The sequence below is a fragment of the Gobius niger genome (assembly GCF_951799975.1).
Source record: "Gobius niger genome assembly, chromosome: 16".
In the NCBI taxonomy this organism is placed as follows: domain Eukaryota; kingdom Metazoa; phylum Chordata; class Actinopteri; order Gobiiformes; family Gobiidae; genus Gobius; species Gobius niger.
In genome coordinates this window covers 12,099,787-12,116,708 of record NC_136867.1, presented here as the reverse complement: position 1 = coordinate 12,116,708, position 16,922 = coordinate 12,099,787, and the positions used below count along the sequence as shown (strand labels likewise).

At 39.9% G+C, this 16,922-nt stretch overlaps 1 protein-coding gene across 5 annotated transcripts in view; it reads left to right on the top strand.

Annotated features, from left to right (window-relative positions):
• dlgap2a (discs, large homolog-associated protein 2a) overlaps window positions 1–16,922 on the top strand; it is a 127,467-nt gene that overhangs the window by 909 nt on the left and 109,636 nt on the right. For all 5 annotated transcript variants that reach the window (XM_079573999.1, XM_079573998.1, XM_079573993.1 and 2 more), the window contains exons 2-3: window positions 2,952–3,006; window positions 3,228–3,275. In XM_079573999.1, coding sequence (XP_079430125.1) covers window positions 2,952–3,006; window positions 3,228–3,275 — 103 coding nt within the window. The remainder of the gene's footprint in view (window positions 1–2,951; window positions 3,007–3,227; window positions 3,276–16,922) is intronic.

The following is a 16,922-nucleotide window of genomic DNA, read 5'->3' as shown; positions in this document are numbered from 1 at the left end:
CGCCACTCCTGCACTGCCTCCGCTGCCTCCGCTGCTGCTGCTGCTGCTGCTGAACCAAGGGCACATACACACATTACACAATTTATAAGTGACACAGCACTCGCCGCTGTGAGAGCAAATAGTCAGACATCATAATCACAGAGGTGCTAAAAATAGTCTGCCTTATTCATTGTAATTCTCAAGACGCTCAATTGTTGTTCACCCGCCGGGCTCATGTTGTTGCTAAGGTGTTAGTTTAGCCATCACGGTGAGAAGCATCTTGTCCACTACTGGTTTATGTAAACATATGTGTGTGTCATACATGGATACTGCATTTTCCTGAAAGCACTTAAGTGTCTTAAATCCCTGCTCAAATTATGGTATGGTTGTCACAATTATGCAGGATCTGTAAAGTTGTTCTTTAAGAGTAATTATTTCATGTAGACCCCTTCTTAGTCTCGATCTTTGCAGCATCTCCTGGCATTGGCAGTTTTTAGTTTAGCTCTGACTATGATCTGGTGTATCAGTATTTTGCAGAAAGTACGGTGACTGAAATTGAAGTGTCTTTTCTTGGTTATATACTTGGTGCCCTAGATAATTTGTTATGCGGGGTGGTACGAAGAAATGCTTGACTGGGGCGGTAAGCATGGAGCAAATGCAATTATCGCTGTGTAGCCATCAGCAGAATCTTAGTCCAAGTGAATCTGAGCATGAAATGTTGCAATTGTGGTTTATTGTTTATGATTAAGATGAAGGTTGTAGGTGGACAGCTGCCAGGGGGGCGCATTCATGCCACATTCACAACATGACAAGCAAATAAATGACATGTCACAGTTCTTATGGGGTCTCCCTGTGCGTCACTTCACAGACCAGAAAGCAAGAACCTCATCTAAGTGTGGGGAAATAAGTTGAGTGAACACCCACGTGGCAAAAAAAAAAAAAAGCAATTTACTGAAGAATGTCAAATTGACAATCACTTTACTTTACTTTACTTCACTTTACTTGAAAATAAACTGCTGTGGATTCTTCTATTGAAGCGTGACTCTCAAACTGCCAGGCACCCTCGCAACATTTTCTGTGAACATGGCAAAGCTCTCACAAACTGTTTTAAGATGCACAGGAAACTTGAATTCCCCCAGTGATGTAGACTGTGATGGACTTCTGGCCGACCAAGTAACATCAGCAAATCACTCAAGAACAACATAAACGGTGTGTTTAAACATTTAGGAGATTCTGCTTTTATTCACTGCTACATTGACTGGGGTTTGAGTCTTTTCCACAAGTACTTGATGTGTTCACACATAGCCTGAAGTACACTTAATTTGCATTGGCGCTGATGATCAAAGAAGCAAGATATTTTTGGAAAGACTGCATTTTTCAGGATTTGAATATACAGTTAATTTATTCACATTTTTTAGTGTGCAGACAATGTTTACAGCTTCACGGCTCAGAAGGCCTTATTCACATTTATGTTGTAGATGAAAGTATTGAGAGAGATGAGCATAAACCTAAGTCGACGACACACTGTATGCTCTACTGCAAAATACATGTCGCAATCGTAATTTGCATGAATAGATGAAGAGGAAAGTATCAGAAATCTATAATATTTTTTGTTATTTTTCAATTTGATCGTCTTGTCTTGTTCGTCATTGTGATTAATTGCTGAGGTATAGTTTGTTGAGATTCTAGTCTAGGGCTGCCAAATTGTCATTATTCAAACTTCTCAGTCTGCAGCATGATTTGTGTCCCAATTAAGACCAATTAAGATTTGTTTTGTAATCTCTCTATTTTTTTGCTTACTTTTCGACATAATTGTTTCATGTGTGAGTCAGAGGCAGACAAGCAGGTGCATTTAAGAGGCAGATGAGAGAGGTTTGTTTCAAAGGGACATCTCTGTGGTTAAATGACAGAACAATCCTCTTCTTTTTTATTTTCTCACACTCTTTCAGTCTGAGTGTGAACTGCCAGGCCAGCTCACATCAATTATAACTGTACATCATGCAGCTGCTGGAGCCATTACACAGCAATTACCACATCTCTTATTACTGTGCCATTATCTTTTAGATCCAAAGTAAATCTCAGGAGAATGCTTGAGTGAAAACTGTCAATCCCACCGGGAAGCACTTGAGAAGGTATACACATGCATTTGTGTATCTGTATTTGTAGACACCATAGGCAAATTGTTTCTTGAACCAGTGACTCAGGGCAAACTGTCAGGAGCAGTCGGGACAAGCCGGAGGAAACCCACCTGGACATGGGGAGAACATGAAAACTCCACAGAGAAAGGCGCCTGTTTTTGCAGACTTTCTGACGATGATAATGTCTTCATAAATTGTCAGACCATACTTGACACTATGATGTACAGTGCATCTTTGGATGAATTAGTTCTTTCTCGAACTCCTAATAAAATCGATCGCAAGGCATGCATTATTGATCAGCAGGGCCACCCCAGGGCTGTGGGCAGTGCAATAATTGGCTGTTGTACTTGCTGCTACAACTTGCTGGCACAGTAAAGCTGCTGATGGAGCATAGAAGAGCTCCGGCCTGTCAACATGACCACATCGCACTGACTGATAGAATCACTTCTCTCTCATTCCAATGCACGCTTCCCATCGCTGGAATTATTGCCATCATATTTGTCTTCATGGACCATTTAATCTATACGCTTGTCAGATGAGGGGTTTAACACTCACTGTAAAGCGCTGCTCTGCTCAGATCATTGTGCCCGAAAAACATGATAAATAAGGGTATTTTTATGCAAATGGTGTGAGAAATGAATATGTATCGGTTGGTCATAAAACAGCGCAGTCCTTCACTGTGCGTTTACTGACACACATGATGAGCATTCTGCAAATAATTACAATAATGGGAATTCTAAACTTGATGCTATGATGGTTTTGGGTTAAATTTCCCCGTTGACCATAAGCTTTTTGTTTTTTATCATTTTGCATTTGTATCTGTATCTTCCGTAGGTGTTGCCAGGCATACTGCAGAAGCACTGCTGTATAATACCGGACAGGAACACAGGTAAGGACCGAATACCTGTCTCTGATCCACACACAACCTTCACACAACACAAGACGGCTGCAAATGAGTAGGTGAGCTTGACGGGAGATGCAAAGTGGGTTACCTGTCAAAAACACTACAATGCATCAAGTGTTCCACATGTACCCTATTTATATGACAAAATAAATTGGGTTTACCCTATTGTATTGGTGACAAGCTTCTTCCCTTCACATCATTTGCAGGAGTGAAGAAGTTGCTGATGAAATTGAAGAGCAGGGAGATATACTCAGGTACCTCACCTATAACAATAATAACATTGCATCTTTTTGGCGACTCAGCTGCCATAGTGTAATCTTGAGTGCATGTACATGGCCTCCACTTTCACCGATCATCCCGATTACAAAACCTCATGAATGCGGCCTAGGCTTTTCTATTGTAAGTTGGGGGCCTCAAGGACGTTTATTTAAAACGTGTTGTGGGCAAGTTGGAAAAGGCTTCATTTCTAAATATATATATGCAGCACAAGGAGCCTTGTCAGTGTTAGCTTATCATTAGGAACACCTTTTTATTTTACATGTTCAGTTTAGTTGCTCTTGTGACGCTGCCCCATATAACCTGGAATGTTCTGCAGTGTGGCTTTAATGTTGTTGATGTTGAGGACAGCTAAGAATTATGTGATAGAAAACCAATGCAGCATTGTTAATATTAGAATTTGCTGAACTGTGTAATTACTATATATGTACTTAAAACTAAAAGGCACGGCAAGTTTAATGTCCTCTCTGTCAGCACAAAAGAACTAAAGTTAAATCATTAGCATGGTGGGGCAGTCAATTCAAAGGATTGTAAGCCTTAATATAAAAACATTGTAGAGCCAGTCACAAGTAAAACTTACTATACTGTATATACAGTAAGGCTCAGTATTTGTGAGTTCACAGTTTGGAGATCTCTCTCATAGCTCTACATCTGAAATGTATTTAGCAGTAGAAACAATGTTTTTTGTTGTTGTTTTTTTTGGTACTCCTGACGGCCATCCCACTGAGAGGTGGATTTTCTATTTTCATACCTCCTTAATCGTTTTAGGAAATGTTCAATTTGGCTTTGGATGAAGATGTACTGACTTTGTTATGTCAAAAAGTGCCAGTGAAGAGGCCAAAGTAAGGACTTACTGAGGAGTGTTTTTAATATTTATCAGAGTTGGCGTCCCCTCAGGATGATTGTGCTGAGTAACAGTTGCCTTACATGAATATGGACGGGTGCATCCATCAAACATTTCTCGAACAAGGAGTTTTAAAAGTGAAGTTTGCATAGTTTGTGGTCTTATGTTCTCATGGAATGTGTGTAGGTGTAAATCTAAAAATCTATGTCATAAAGATTAGCATCATTTTGGTCTCACACCATTCTATTCACTAACATATAAAATGATAAATCAAACACTTGAAGTCAGCAGAAATGATCTACCAAATTCATAACAAGTCAATAATGTCATAGCCTGGTGGTTGAGTGTTTAGTGGGTTAGCGAAAATGCCAGCAGCAAGAAGATCCTTAGTTCGAATCCCAAATCGGACAGTGTCTTAACGTGTGGACTTTATATGCTCTCTTCGTGGGCCTATGTTGGTTTCTTCTGGGTGCTCTTGTTCCTCTAACTTCCAAAAAACATGTCTCATAATTGCAGCGCCTCAAGACAAACCCTCCTTCTGATTTACGTAATTCCGTGATATACCTGTGTGTACAATGACTAGTAAAGCACTTAACCATCACCATTTTCCATTTTTTACTTGATAAGTTCACAGGTCATTGATCCATCATTCCATCAATTGTTCGAGGGTCTATGACGAGGATGACAAACTCTGTGCCCTCAACTCCTGTTTCTGTGCTGCCTGGTGCCTTGGCTTTCTGTTGCTATGACAACCCCACATCCACAGATGCACAGAAATGCTTTGGTCCATTAAAATAAGTGCTGCTTTCTTTTACTGATTATGGTAAACGTACTAGTGTTGTTATGTTGTTATGCTAATGTAAAGGCATAAATCACAGTGGTTCAACAGTGGCTACACTTCTGCTGGCAGGATGTAGAGCAAGACTCAGGAGAGATACGTGGCAGGAAGAGATATGTGGGGAAAAACTGTGTGAAATTACAAGGCTACAATAGTGATAGTGCCGAAAACTGATATCTCCTGCTTTATGACACACAAATGGTATGTGCTGCCGTGTGCTATGCCCTACTGCTTTTTGGGTGCATAGCGCCCTCTCCTGGAGATATAACCTTATACAGCTGACTTTTGGCATTTCTACATACAATAAATGCCGTGAACAATCCAGTTTGATAACTGCACTTGTCAAGCAACTTAAAGGTTTAAACTCTCCTTCATAGATATATTTTCTGCAAATGCATCTATAAAACACAATCTGCTGCAGACCTCGTGACACCCACTGTATGATTGTAATACACACTATTAAAACCATGTACAGTGGGCGCCATTGGAGTTGATGAAAATATTGCTTTACTGATTGCTACTACACCCACCTTCAGTTCATGTTTTTTCTCCCGGTATATGGCCTAACTACCAACTTCAGCATAGTAGAACTAAAGTTCATCATGTACCACGTTGCCATAGAAACAAGTAGGAAATGCCCAGTGGATAAATCATTGTTATGTTAAAACTATGAGATAGAAGAATCATATACTGAACACATGGAGCATTAGTTCAGGCTTTAGCCTTGCCTTCAGTGACTGTATTGTGTGTGCCATAGACTGTTGAGGTGGCAGGACTCCAGGCTCTTTACCTGACACAGCTTTCGCCCATTGTCACCGCAGTTCATCTTAATGCTCTCAGCCTGGTGTGAGTCCCTCTGTCAGCAGCTGCTCTATTAAAGCTTGGACTGAAAGAGAACAGTGGGTACTTCCATAAAGTACTAATACAACTCCTGCCATTCAACTGCTTCTGTTTAATTTCACGGTTTGATTTCACAACGAAGGACCCATATAAGAACAAATCAACTTTTATTTTAAATCATGTTACTCATAACATGATTTAAAATGTGATGGGAACAATTCTTTTCACGTTTTCTTTAAACTGGTTCACTGGGTCTAGCCATTTTGTAGGAGCAGAAAAAGCAGTACACAAAGTAGAACCTGTGTCATAAAATCAAGAGTACTGCATGTTTCTTTTGTATGCGCTGGATCGCCTAAGCCTCACTCATGCCGGCTAAACTCTCAGCGCTGTCGTTCATAATGAATGCGTCGCAATCTCTGCTCCTCAGCTCTTTTATACTTTGTAGCATTAGTGTGCACCCTCCACACTCTCCCTTCCTCGAGCTAACTCCCTTCAGCGTTGCTAAAGCAGAGCCACTGAACTGTTTCCAGAGTCCAGAAAACACTGACAAAAACTGGGAAGGGATGAAGGTGATTTCTGTTTTGGATGAGGAAGAGTTTTAGCAGTATTATTAAAAGCTACAATCAGCAACAGTTAAGTTTAAGTATAAACCATTGACTTTTTTTTTACAGTCATTACTGTCATACTGGATAGTGTGCACAAACTACTGAATACAATACTCTGTCCGATGAAGAAATACACCTCTAGTGTGAAGTTAAGTGACAGAAAGTAGATCAGAAAACATCCCTCATGAATTCCCTCTTGAAAACCTAATTGTTACATATACATGCCTGCTAATTGCTTTATATATATACAGTAATTCATTAAGACGTAGATTTCAAAGTTCAAAGTTACAGAAATGTGTGATGCAGACCAGCCCAAACTGCTCCTGCCTCTGTTTGAGCGGGTGTGAAAGTGATGGTGAGAAATCCCCACTGTCTGCTCCACTTCAGTGCTTTCAGAGTGCAGCTCATGTTTCTCCATTTGTCAGGGGTGCAAAGTCAAACCAAACTAACTTCTGTGTACGCCTCAAGCACTTTTTTGAGTGCACATTAAGGTTTTTGTCTACCGTTTTAGAAATACGTTTTGGAGGGGGCGTTTTTATTGAGTAATGCATAGGCTATAATACTGATAACAACAAAGCAACGGAATTTAAAGATGCTTTATTATGTTTTTTTTTTACAATATTGCGCTTGATGCTCATTTATACTCTTATCCGATGCTTGCTACTGTATGATAATACTGCTCTAATCGGACTTCTGCTGTTGCAATGCCATTTTCCATCATTATGTGGTTTACTCATGACACTCGTAATACTAAGGTAAATGAAGGCCAAACCCATGGATCTTATGTAAGTCTCCGTTTTGTCTATTACGTTCAAATGCTATTTATGTGACATTTAGCAGAGACTGTCCATTTGTTTCAGAAGAAGTGACATTATCTGTGGACTGTTTGTAGCCAGCGGCCCAGAGACTGCTGTCTGGACGAGCGAGTGCTGATGTGATTACGTCCATCGCAGCCACAACAAATCCCAAACAGGAAGTCAAGTAGTCCTGACCCATTATATTTGTAACTGTGATCTGTTTTAAATCATATGTTTGGGTTCAATTATTGTGATTTTTAAATATTAAAGTTACCGGCAAGGCATTCAGGAACATTAACTTTTGCAAGAAATATACAATATGCTAAACATTTGTTCTTCCAGATTTGCAGGTTTTAAACATAAATCAAGACATGATATTTTGTTGTTTGTATGAGACAGTTTCATCTCATAATTGGAGCCATTATGATTCGCTGAAAGTGGCCATTCAAATTGCAATTCAAATTCATTGTGAATATTCTTGCTGTGCCCCTTGCTTCTATATTTCATTTTAATTATTGTGAGGATTGTGTTGTCTATTTACTGTTCTTTTATCAGCTGTGATTTAGAAGCACTTGAGAAAAATAGATCGCTTTAGTAACCGTTAATTACGAGTGGTATGCTCGTGACTGCACTCCAATGAGCATCTGGAACATTGTGGATTTACTCCAGAAACAAAAGCTGCAGGCACTTTTGGGGCTCATTTTTTATTGTCAGTTTTACTCCCATCGTTAATAAGTCTAGCTGTCTGCAATGTGTCATGTTAAGATTGGTTTGACAGATTCATATGGCGGTACTGCAACATAACTTTATTTTATTTTGTGAGACATTTCCTTTGATCATCACATGTGGGTAATCAATATACAAGCAATATAGTTGCAGTCATGGAGTATGAGTGAATGTTGCAGTGAAAGGGTGGATCAACAGCATTTCACTACGGCTCATCCTCCAAAGCCTGAGATTTGTCTTTCAGTACTTGTGGTGTAAATAAAATGGAATATCCACTGCAGCTTTACGAACACATAAGTGAAGGGATTAGAAACGCTCTGATAGACTGATATGAAATGTTAGCTCAAACCACAGACCTGCTCTTGGACTATTGTTTAACAACCTTCTCATCCTGTGAGTTTGAAGTGGGCCCTGTTGAGATGAGTGCTTTTTGCAGCAGTCTTTCTGGTCCTCTGATTATGTCATGGCATTTGTGTGAGCTGGGGTTCTGGTGTTTCTTTGTTTTCCCACCAGGCTGTGTTGTGTAGGCCTGGGAAAAACATTTATTTCACTTAAAAAGTGAAAGAGTTGGTAAGTCAAATCGATTCATATTTTCATATTATTATTATTTTTATTTTTTTATAGTAGTGATAATTTGAATGTTTAAAAATCTTTGTTAAAACTGCACACTGCACTTTTTTTTTTTTTTTTTTTTTTTTTTTTTTACAGTGATTGCCTTTCCTGTTCTTTAAGGTTTGATGCATTTTAACTAAAAACAATATATATATATATATCTATTTGAAATATATGTACAGTCAGCAGTTATTTTGGGGAGGAAAATCCCCAGCTCCCATGTTGTGTACAGAAAAAGGAGGAGAAACAATCTGCGAATTGTCATTTTCCGCAGCACTTTTAAAGCTGTGCTCTGTTGTAGTTTCTGCTCCCATTCAGATGATAACTTTAAACTACATGATGGTCTTACAGCTTCGATTATTTGCATGACCTTTTATCAAGATGGAAACTTCATGTTTGCGTTGCCGACCTCAGCACTGAACAGCACTGTTACAAATCACACTGAAGCAAATATTGTTTTTCGTGGCTGTGCGGGCGGAAGATCTTGTGAAAGCAGCACTTCTTCTAAAGCAATAATAAAGGGCCGACAGTCATGAAGACGAATGGGGTGGGGTGGGTTGGGGGGGTGCCACTTCTGGTGGTGTCGATTGGCGCCTGTGTAAACTGTCCTGCTGGGGCAGCCATGGGGGGACGGCTCTCCGGGCACTCCTTAGGATGGCACTATTGCCGTCCAGGTCTATGCAAATACAGAGTCCACATCTTCTGTTGGCTATAACTCAGTTTCAGCTTACTGCCACAAGACTGCATCCTTTACCCAGCAGGGTTATTGGTAACGGGTGAACCTTTAGGTCCTGTGGCATTTGCAGTTAATAATGGGTTAAAGCTGAGGTTGTCAAGGAAATGGCTTGTGTGTGTGTAATCTATTGTGTCCTGGGGATTGAGAGAAGGGCCTGATTGATACTTATGGGAAATATGCAAATAGAGATCATACTCAAGGCTTAGATATAGATTTTTCTGGAGTCAGTCCATTACCTGCAGCTCATGACGGCCCACTGAGCCCTTATACGGCTATTCAATTTTCTGCACCAGCAGTCCATACATTATTACACTATCACACAAGTTTGATTTCTTTTAGCAAAAGCCACATCTTATCTCCCCCTCCACTTTCCGTGCGGTGCCTGCTTATATAACTCCTTCCTGAGCTCTGAAGCCTGCTGTTGTCGAGCGCTGCCAACTTCAAACAGGACTAATATTTAATAATTCATCTGCTTGTAGGGCTGGTGTCTTTAGCCCTAGCAACATGGACTCCTCTGATAGTTTTCCCTAGTATCCAGGTTGTGAAGTACATGTGTTAAATATTAAAGACGCTGTTCAACTGTAGACTGAGAGTGAAATACAGTGTAGATCGAAGGGAGTGGCTGACATGAACACAGGGAAAAAAAGTTACAAAAAAGTCCCTTGTAATAAATGTCTAATGAGATGCCTGATTTGTAGTTGTCATTTGATGTAACATAATGGAATGAATTTCAGGCTAAGGCCATAAGGTGGTGCTATGTGCCTAAATAGGAATCATTGCTGTTCAGAGAAATCCTCTCCTACAACACACAGCCCCACATTTTTATCTGCTTGCTTCAGCCCATATGCATTTCATCGTATTTGTGCATTAAGATACTAGGGGATGAAGGACTACAGACTGACGCCAACTTCCCCACACTTTCTCCACTCCAGCCTGTAATAAGATTCACCCCTCACTGCTTAGCATTCCCCCTGTCGTGCGCTGGGAGTCAGGTTATCTTTAGTTTGCACTACTGAGTCAACCAGCCTTTGCAATAGATTTAGATTACTTTGTGACAGCTGGCGGCTCCATGGCCTTTACTGGAACGTGACTGGTGGCGTGCAATCTGGAAGACACCACAAGAACGCTGCTTTTCGCTGGTGCTGTGGTGGCTTTTGTATTTTAATAAGTTTAAGTCTCATTCCCCTTGTGTATTATTTGATGGATTTATTGTGTATTTGCTTGTGGGTAAAGAATCATCATAGAGAGATGTACAGGAGAATAAAATATGACATGTTTTTAGCTTCTGGGGACATTAGTTTACCTCAATTAAAATTTTAATAGCCTTTTCTGCACCATAGGCCTATAGTGAGGTTGATGACCCATGAAAATAACCCACTGGCAAAATTTCTTGTGCATCATTTGAAGATTGCTTTCTTTCTTTTATATGGATGTACTGTCTTACCCCCCTGTGGACCTATATTCTAATACAAAAAGGAAAGTTCTAAAAATGTGCAATCAATTATTTATCATATATAAATATCCAAGGACGTTTGCAGAAATATCTGCCAATTTACCCAAACACAGGGAGGAAATTTACATATATGTGCTAGCTTTTATGAAGGTCTTTTTTAGTTTCCTTTTCAATTTCCGCTCTCTCTCTTCAAACAAAAGACTTCTATAATATTCTGCTTACCCCACTGTTTCACAAGTGGTGGTTTGGCGTCTCAAATTGGTATTTTTTTTAAGCTATAGTCAATAAACTATTCTTTTTTTTTAACCCAATTGCAGAAAAAAACATTTGTTTTTCCAGCATGAAATTGAAAATGACTGCAATAAAACATTTTCAAGGATAACATTCCAGAACACAGTCAGACTCTAGTCAGCTATCAATTCCAAACACAATCTTTTTAAATGTCCGTCCTCTTTAAGAAAATGAGTCCTCTGCATTTGATTCGTGACTAGGTAAACTTGGCAGGGGCAGGACAACCAGGTTGATGGTACTCCTTGTGGAAATAGACGCAGGGAATGAATGCAAAATCCACTAGTAAAGCCATTGCAGTTTTGGGATTGAACCCAGGATCATTTAGCTATGAGGCTTCCCAAATTGACAGTGCTTCATATGGCCATGACTAATGCTCTTACATAATATTCATAACCAGTCTGTTTATTATTCATGGTGTTTTGATCACACAATAATGTTCAATATCGGTCTATGCCTGAATCACCTGCAAGATTGTTGCTATTAATCATTGTCGGGACACTCTTTATTACCATCAGGCAGAGCCAGGCAGTGACCAGCTCGACTCAGCACATATCGATGGAGGTCTATTTAAATACTTGAATTATTAATGAAGCGCACTGTGCCTATGAGCCCCGAGACTGGGGATTTCCTGCATCTCACTTAAAAGAATATAGGCCAGGCTTTTCTACAGCAGGGGAACCAGGAACTCTGGGTAATTAGTGAATGCTGCTTGAGTTGACATCTCTTCATCCAGGAAATAATACATTTATAAATACTCAACGAAGGCAGAGGTTCAGACGGTCAATTAATATTTACTCAAGTTTTTATTATTCAGTGGAATTTTAAAGTCCTTCTTAATGATTTATTTGAGTCATTATTTTATTATTAAGTGTTGATTGATGATCAACCACTCACTATTGGTGTGTTATGTATTGGTGCTATTCTGTACTGTAGCGTGTGTGTCTGACTTCCCATAAGAGTCATTTTTAGTCAATGTCTTTGTTCTATATCTTTGAAACTTATATGCATAGTGCCTCCATGCCCATGTGGAGAAGATTTCACCCAGTCCTCTTATGTGGAAAATTGTTTCTACATTTCCTCCTGAGGTGATCTGTAGCTAACTTGCACAAAGTACTTGAATCAATAAGTAACTCAATTTAAATGACATAGCATCTTTCAAGAATGCAAAACTCTTTACTTTCCTCAGGGTGTAAGTTATTGATCCCCTTTGGGAAAATATGTCCTCTGCATTTGACCCATCCTGGGATGCCTCTGGTGCAACCTATAAGGAGCAGTGGGCTACCGCAGTGCAGCACCTGGGGACACATCTCCAGGTATTGAGCCAGGCTAGTGGTCAGAATGACCTGGCTTGAGGAATAAACCTACACATGTTTTGATTTATTCATTATGCAAATTCTGTGGCTGCAAGCTGCTGCTATAGCCACAGTTGCCCTGAGTCTAACTGTTGTAAAAGTGTGTGTACACATGTAACTGCTTTGCTAATGTGTGTATATTCTAATCGACTGTATGTAGCAGTATTTGATCCAACTACAATTTCTGGTCATCCTACCAAAGGTATTTTCTGCGTTAGGCTCATCCCACACTGCAGTCGTGGTGCCATTTTTCACCCCTGGTGAGCGAATTTAGAAAACCGCTGGAGTGTGGAGAGTTCTTCTTCGAGGATGAATAGTTTGCAGACAACACACACATTGCGTCCAGCCAGTTTTTGTAATGGAACAAGCCTCCATGCCGGGGGAACATGAGGATGCAGGGGACTGGGGCTGCCATTCATCCGTGCTGGCTAGCAGCCCAGAGAGGGAAAGAGAGGGAGCGGGAGAGGGGACAGTGGATGAAAAGTGCTGGCTTGGCTGTGTATACGCTTTGGGGAAGGAGAGGAAATGTTTGGCTAGCGGCTATAGATCTTTTCTTTTGACCAAATGATAAAAACAACTACAGTCTGAAATTGTATTACTGGATTCACTTTGGTAACGCGCCTGTGAAGGATTTAGCTTTAAAATCCTTATCAAAACTCAATTTCCATACTCACATCTGCTCTTTATGGTATCTACTAAGTAGCTGTTTTCCCCTTGGAATGATTTATACATACCCTGCCAGTCAGCTGTCACTTTTTCCATTTAGACATGTGGTGTGCTGAAGTGGAGTGCGCATGCTGCGAAGGGACTTTGGTGCAAAGACATCTGAAATGGCTCCAGATTTTGTCGCCCTTTGACAGTGTTTATAGAGGACATCCATAATGCAGGGCCAGGCTTATAGTTGGAGAGGTCTCCGCCAACTTTGTGCACTTTTAAGCCAACTTTCTTCCACAAAGGATTTTTTTTTTTTTGAACATTTTAACATTTTAACCACTGGCTTCAAGACTGTCTTTCAAATCTTATCTTAATTGAAGGAAAGTGATCATTTATTATCATTTATTCCCATGTACCATGCAAAGAGATAACACAGTAATAGTTCAAATATTTTTTACTCTGCTGAACTTCATTTTCTATATACAGTACTATCACAATTAAAAGGGGAAAATGGACAAACTCAAGGACTTGATGTTGGCCTGTGTTGCCTCGACAACAGTACACTGCGCCTCTTTTGGGACGCTCCCAGACTGCAGTGGTCAGTATCAAAATTGATCAAGCACAATTGATCCATGTATGTTTGCCTGTGCTTCTATAGGTCAACGCTCGATTGAAGTAACTCTGATAAGTCCAGACTGTTGTGGAGGTAACAAAATAATGTGCCGTTGGCTGTGTACGGTTCTTGCCTCGTGCCATTTGGGCTGTGACATGAACAGGCAGATCTTCACGGGAGTGTGGCGAGGGGAGAGCGAGGTGGGGAGCTGTGGGGGAAACAGGGAGAGAGAGAGAGAAAGAAAGATAAAAGAGAGAGAGGAGCAGGAGACAGACTGTGTGGAGGAAGATGGCCCCGTCTCTGGCACAGGACAGAGCGTTGGACAGTAAAAAAAAAAAACAGCTTTTGGCCGATGAAAAGCCTGAGCACAACTTGTGTTACATATGGTCAGTATCACAGCAGGAACATTTTCAGTTAATGGGAGCCTTGTTTGGCAATTACACAGACAGTTTAAGTCGTGCCATGGATAGAACATGTTTCAATGGTTGGATGTTGATTTGTTTTGTTTTATTGTTTTATGCACCACCTCATGACATCAGCAAGTGGGATGGAAGCATATTCAGCTCTTGAGAATGAGCAGAAGTGAATACTAATTTATATACATGAATGAAACAAAACAATGCTCCAGATGGGTTTCATGTTCTTTTAGTGGTGTAATACAGAATGTCTGTTTACAATAAAATGGTTTGTTATTGTAAGCCAATTAACAGCAATACCTGATATCTTTTTTCTGATAAAGGAATTGCCTCTATTTCTAAAAGTGGCCTTGAAGCCGATACTATGTCTCCCAATAAACCCTTTTTTTCTCCTCGAAATAAACATCTTGACTGGAATTAGCATCTGGATGGGCTTTTGTTGAGTGTCATTTTTTTCTACTTAGATGTTCTCCTCTGGCTTCGGCCTTTGCATTATTCAGAGGACTTTCCCGTTCCCCAAAGGCATTCCACTCAATGAGACACCAGCAGCGTAACACATTTCAGTCCGATGGCACATTTCTAATGGGCAAAGGCAGTACAAGCAAAGTGTGTTTTTTTGTTATTTCTCAGTTCAAGTATCAAGTGACAACCAAATCATTATTTAAAGCAGTTTTTCTGATGTAGCTCTTCTCTGTAGTTAAATAAAAAGTGATGTGTTAAAGGCAGCCTCCTAGGCTTTTTAAGTTTCGGTGACAGTAGTCACTCAGGCAGGATACCTCTGAATAATGGATGAATAAAGACATTGTTTCTCATGGTGTTCTCATGGGATTTCAGACAAACTGATACTGTGTGGATTGAATAAGAGAATGTTTCCCAAAAAGAAAAGCATATTTGTTTCACCATATTGTTTTGTCTTGAATTTTGATCCCTGTCATTGTCATCTTCAAGTTCTTCTGCATCTGTGCTTCTCAAACCTTGGTTGTGTTTAGGCTTTTTCATCTGGTACTCAGGGTCATTTGTTATTTAGACTTCATTCATTTCTAAATCTACATGTCTTCAGTGATAATTAGGAAAAAGAGCATCCTTAAGGGCTTGAGTAATTCACTCACAAAGGCATTAAACTCCAATTTAGATTCCCTTAAAAGCCCTGTGCCTGAATCATTTTTTCTTCCTCTGATAGTTGATGACATTTGTTAGGTCCTCCTTCAAAATACATCATAAGACATTTATGAAAAGAGCACTGTTCACCGTGCATCTAATTATGAATCATGAACTAGCAGCCTATAGCTAAAGCTCCACTTTGCTCCCTGAATGCTGTGAAACATAAACTCATCCCTGATGTTGAAATGCATTAGAACTGAGTCTGGACCACAGCGATGACAACTCACTGCTCCATCTCCATTCCTGGAATGGACAGGCAAACATGTGCACCAAACAAATCTAATCCCTTCCGTTCTATTGATTCTGATCAATAGAATGAAAAAGGCCAAACATGTGACATCAGTTGGTTCGGCATTGTACAGTATTTACACAACGAGAGCCGGGCAGAATGAGATCTGATACCCATCGCTTCATGTTAACAAGCATAATCCTTGTATCTGTGTGTTCCCATACAGTGCTAATATCCAGTAAGTAGGCAAATACTCAAAGATTCATCTGGCAGTGCCACTTTTACACTGCAGATTATGGCTTGGGGGCATTTTGAAGTCACACTAAGCATTGGATGAGATTTCAGATTAGATTGGATTTTTGCAACTACATTTTCCCATTAAAGCAACATGCATGATGTATTGAGCAACATACTGTCTAGATCATAATCATAATAATGTGTTGGCTTGGGTATTTCTGTTTTGTACATGGCCAGCTGCTTTGTTGCTACTGCTCATTCTTCTTTTTAAGCTGCACCAGGGGACACTCTGTGCATTAACGCCACATATGTTTGGTTCCACACTGGCCCAAGCCAATTACCCGTAGCTGCACTTTGTTTTAATTTTCTTCTCATAATGCTGACAGATGACCTCTATTGCTCTTTTTGCCGCAATGCCAGGAGAAAGATGGAGGAAGATGATATGAAAGGTGATTTAAATGGCAGCACCATTGACATGATGATGCACCATGCAGCCGGGTGAGACCAGAACGCTCAACAACTGACGCACTTTGGGCAGTTTTATTATTTCAATGCTGTGCCATATTGAGGTTATTTTGTTGTAGATGATGTTGTAGAAAATCATGATTTTTTTTTCTCATAATCCTCGACCTCGATTTTCGATTTGATTTTAGTTTTTTTTAGTATTTTCTCCACCCCACATTTTGCACATTGTGGCGAAATCGCCCCATTTTGCATATTAATTTGGTCCCATGAGCTAAATTAGCAAATCTCAACTGCACTTGCTTTTTGCCTCACTTCGGAACGCACTATTATTTTTTGCACCTGTGTGTGTGATGAACATGGCTTAGGGAATCTCAATTTAGTTATAAAAAGTTGGAGGAATGTTGGCTTTTATAGACTAGGAGCATTCATCAATCAAACCTGTGTTATAACAGATTACATCTTATTGGGTATAGATGGATTTAAAGTTGTGGTAGAAGCAGAAAAAATGTGTCTAATAATTTAAGTAAGTTTGACAATGGACTTAAAACTCTATACCAATACTAGTGTGAACATGGCCATTGATGTAGCCTATAAGTACAAGATTATTCATTGAATGTTGTTGACATGGAGCATGAACACACCATTTAATGTTTGCATTTGCATGTATTCTCTCCTGTTGCATGGTTACTTCAATACTCGGCTCTGACACAGCATATGAAAATCTGTCTAATGATGAGTGCCAAAGCATTAATTTTC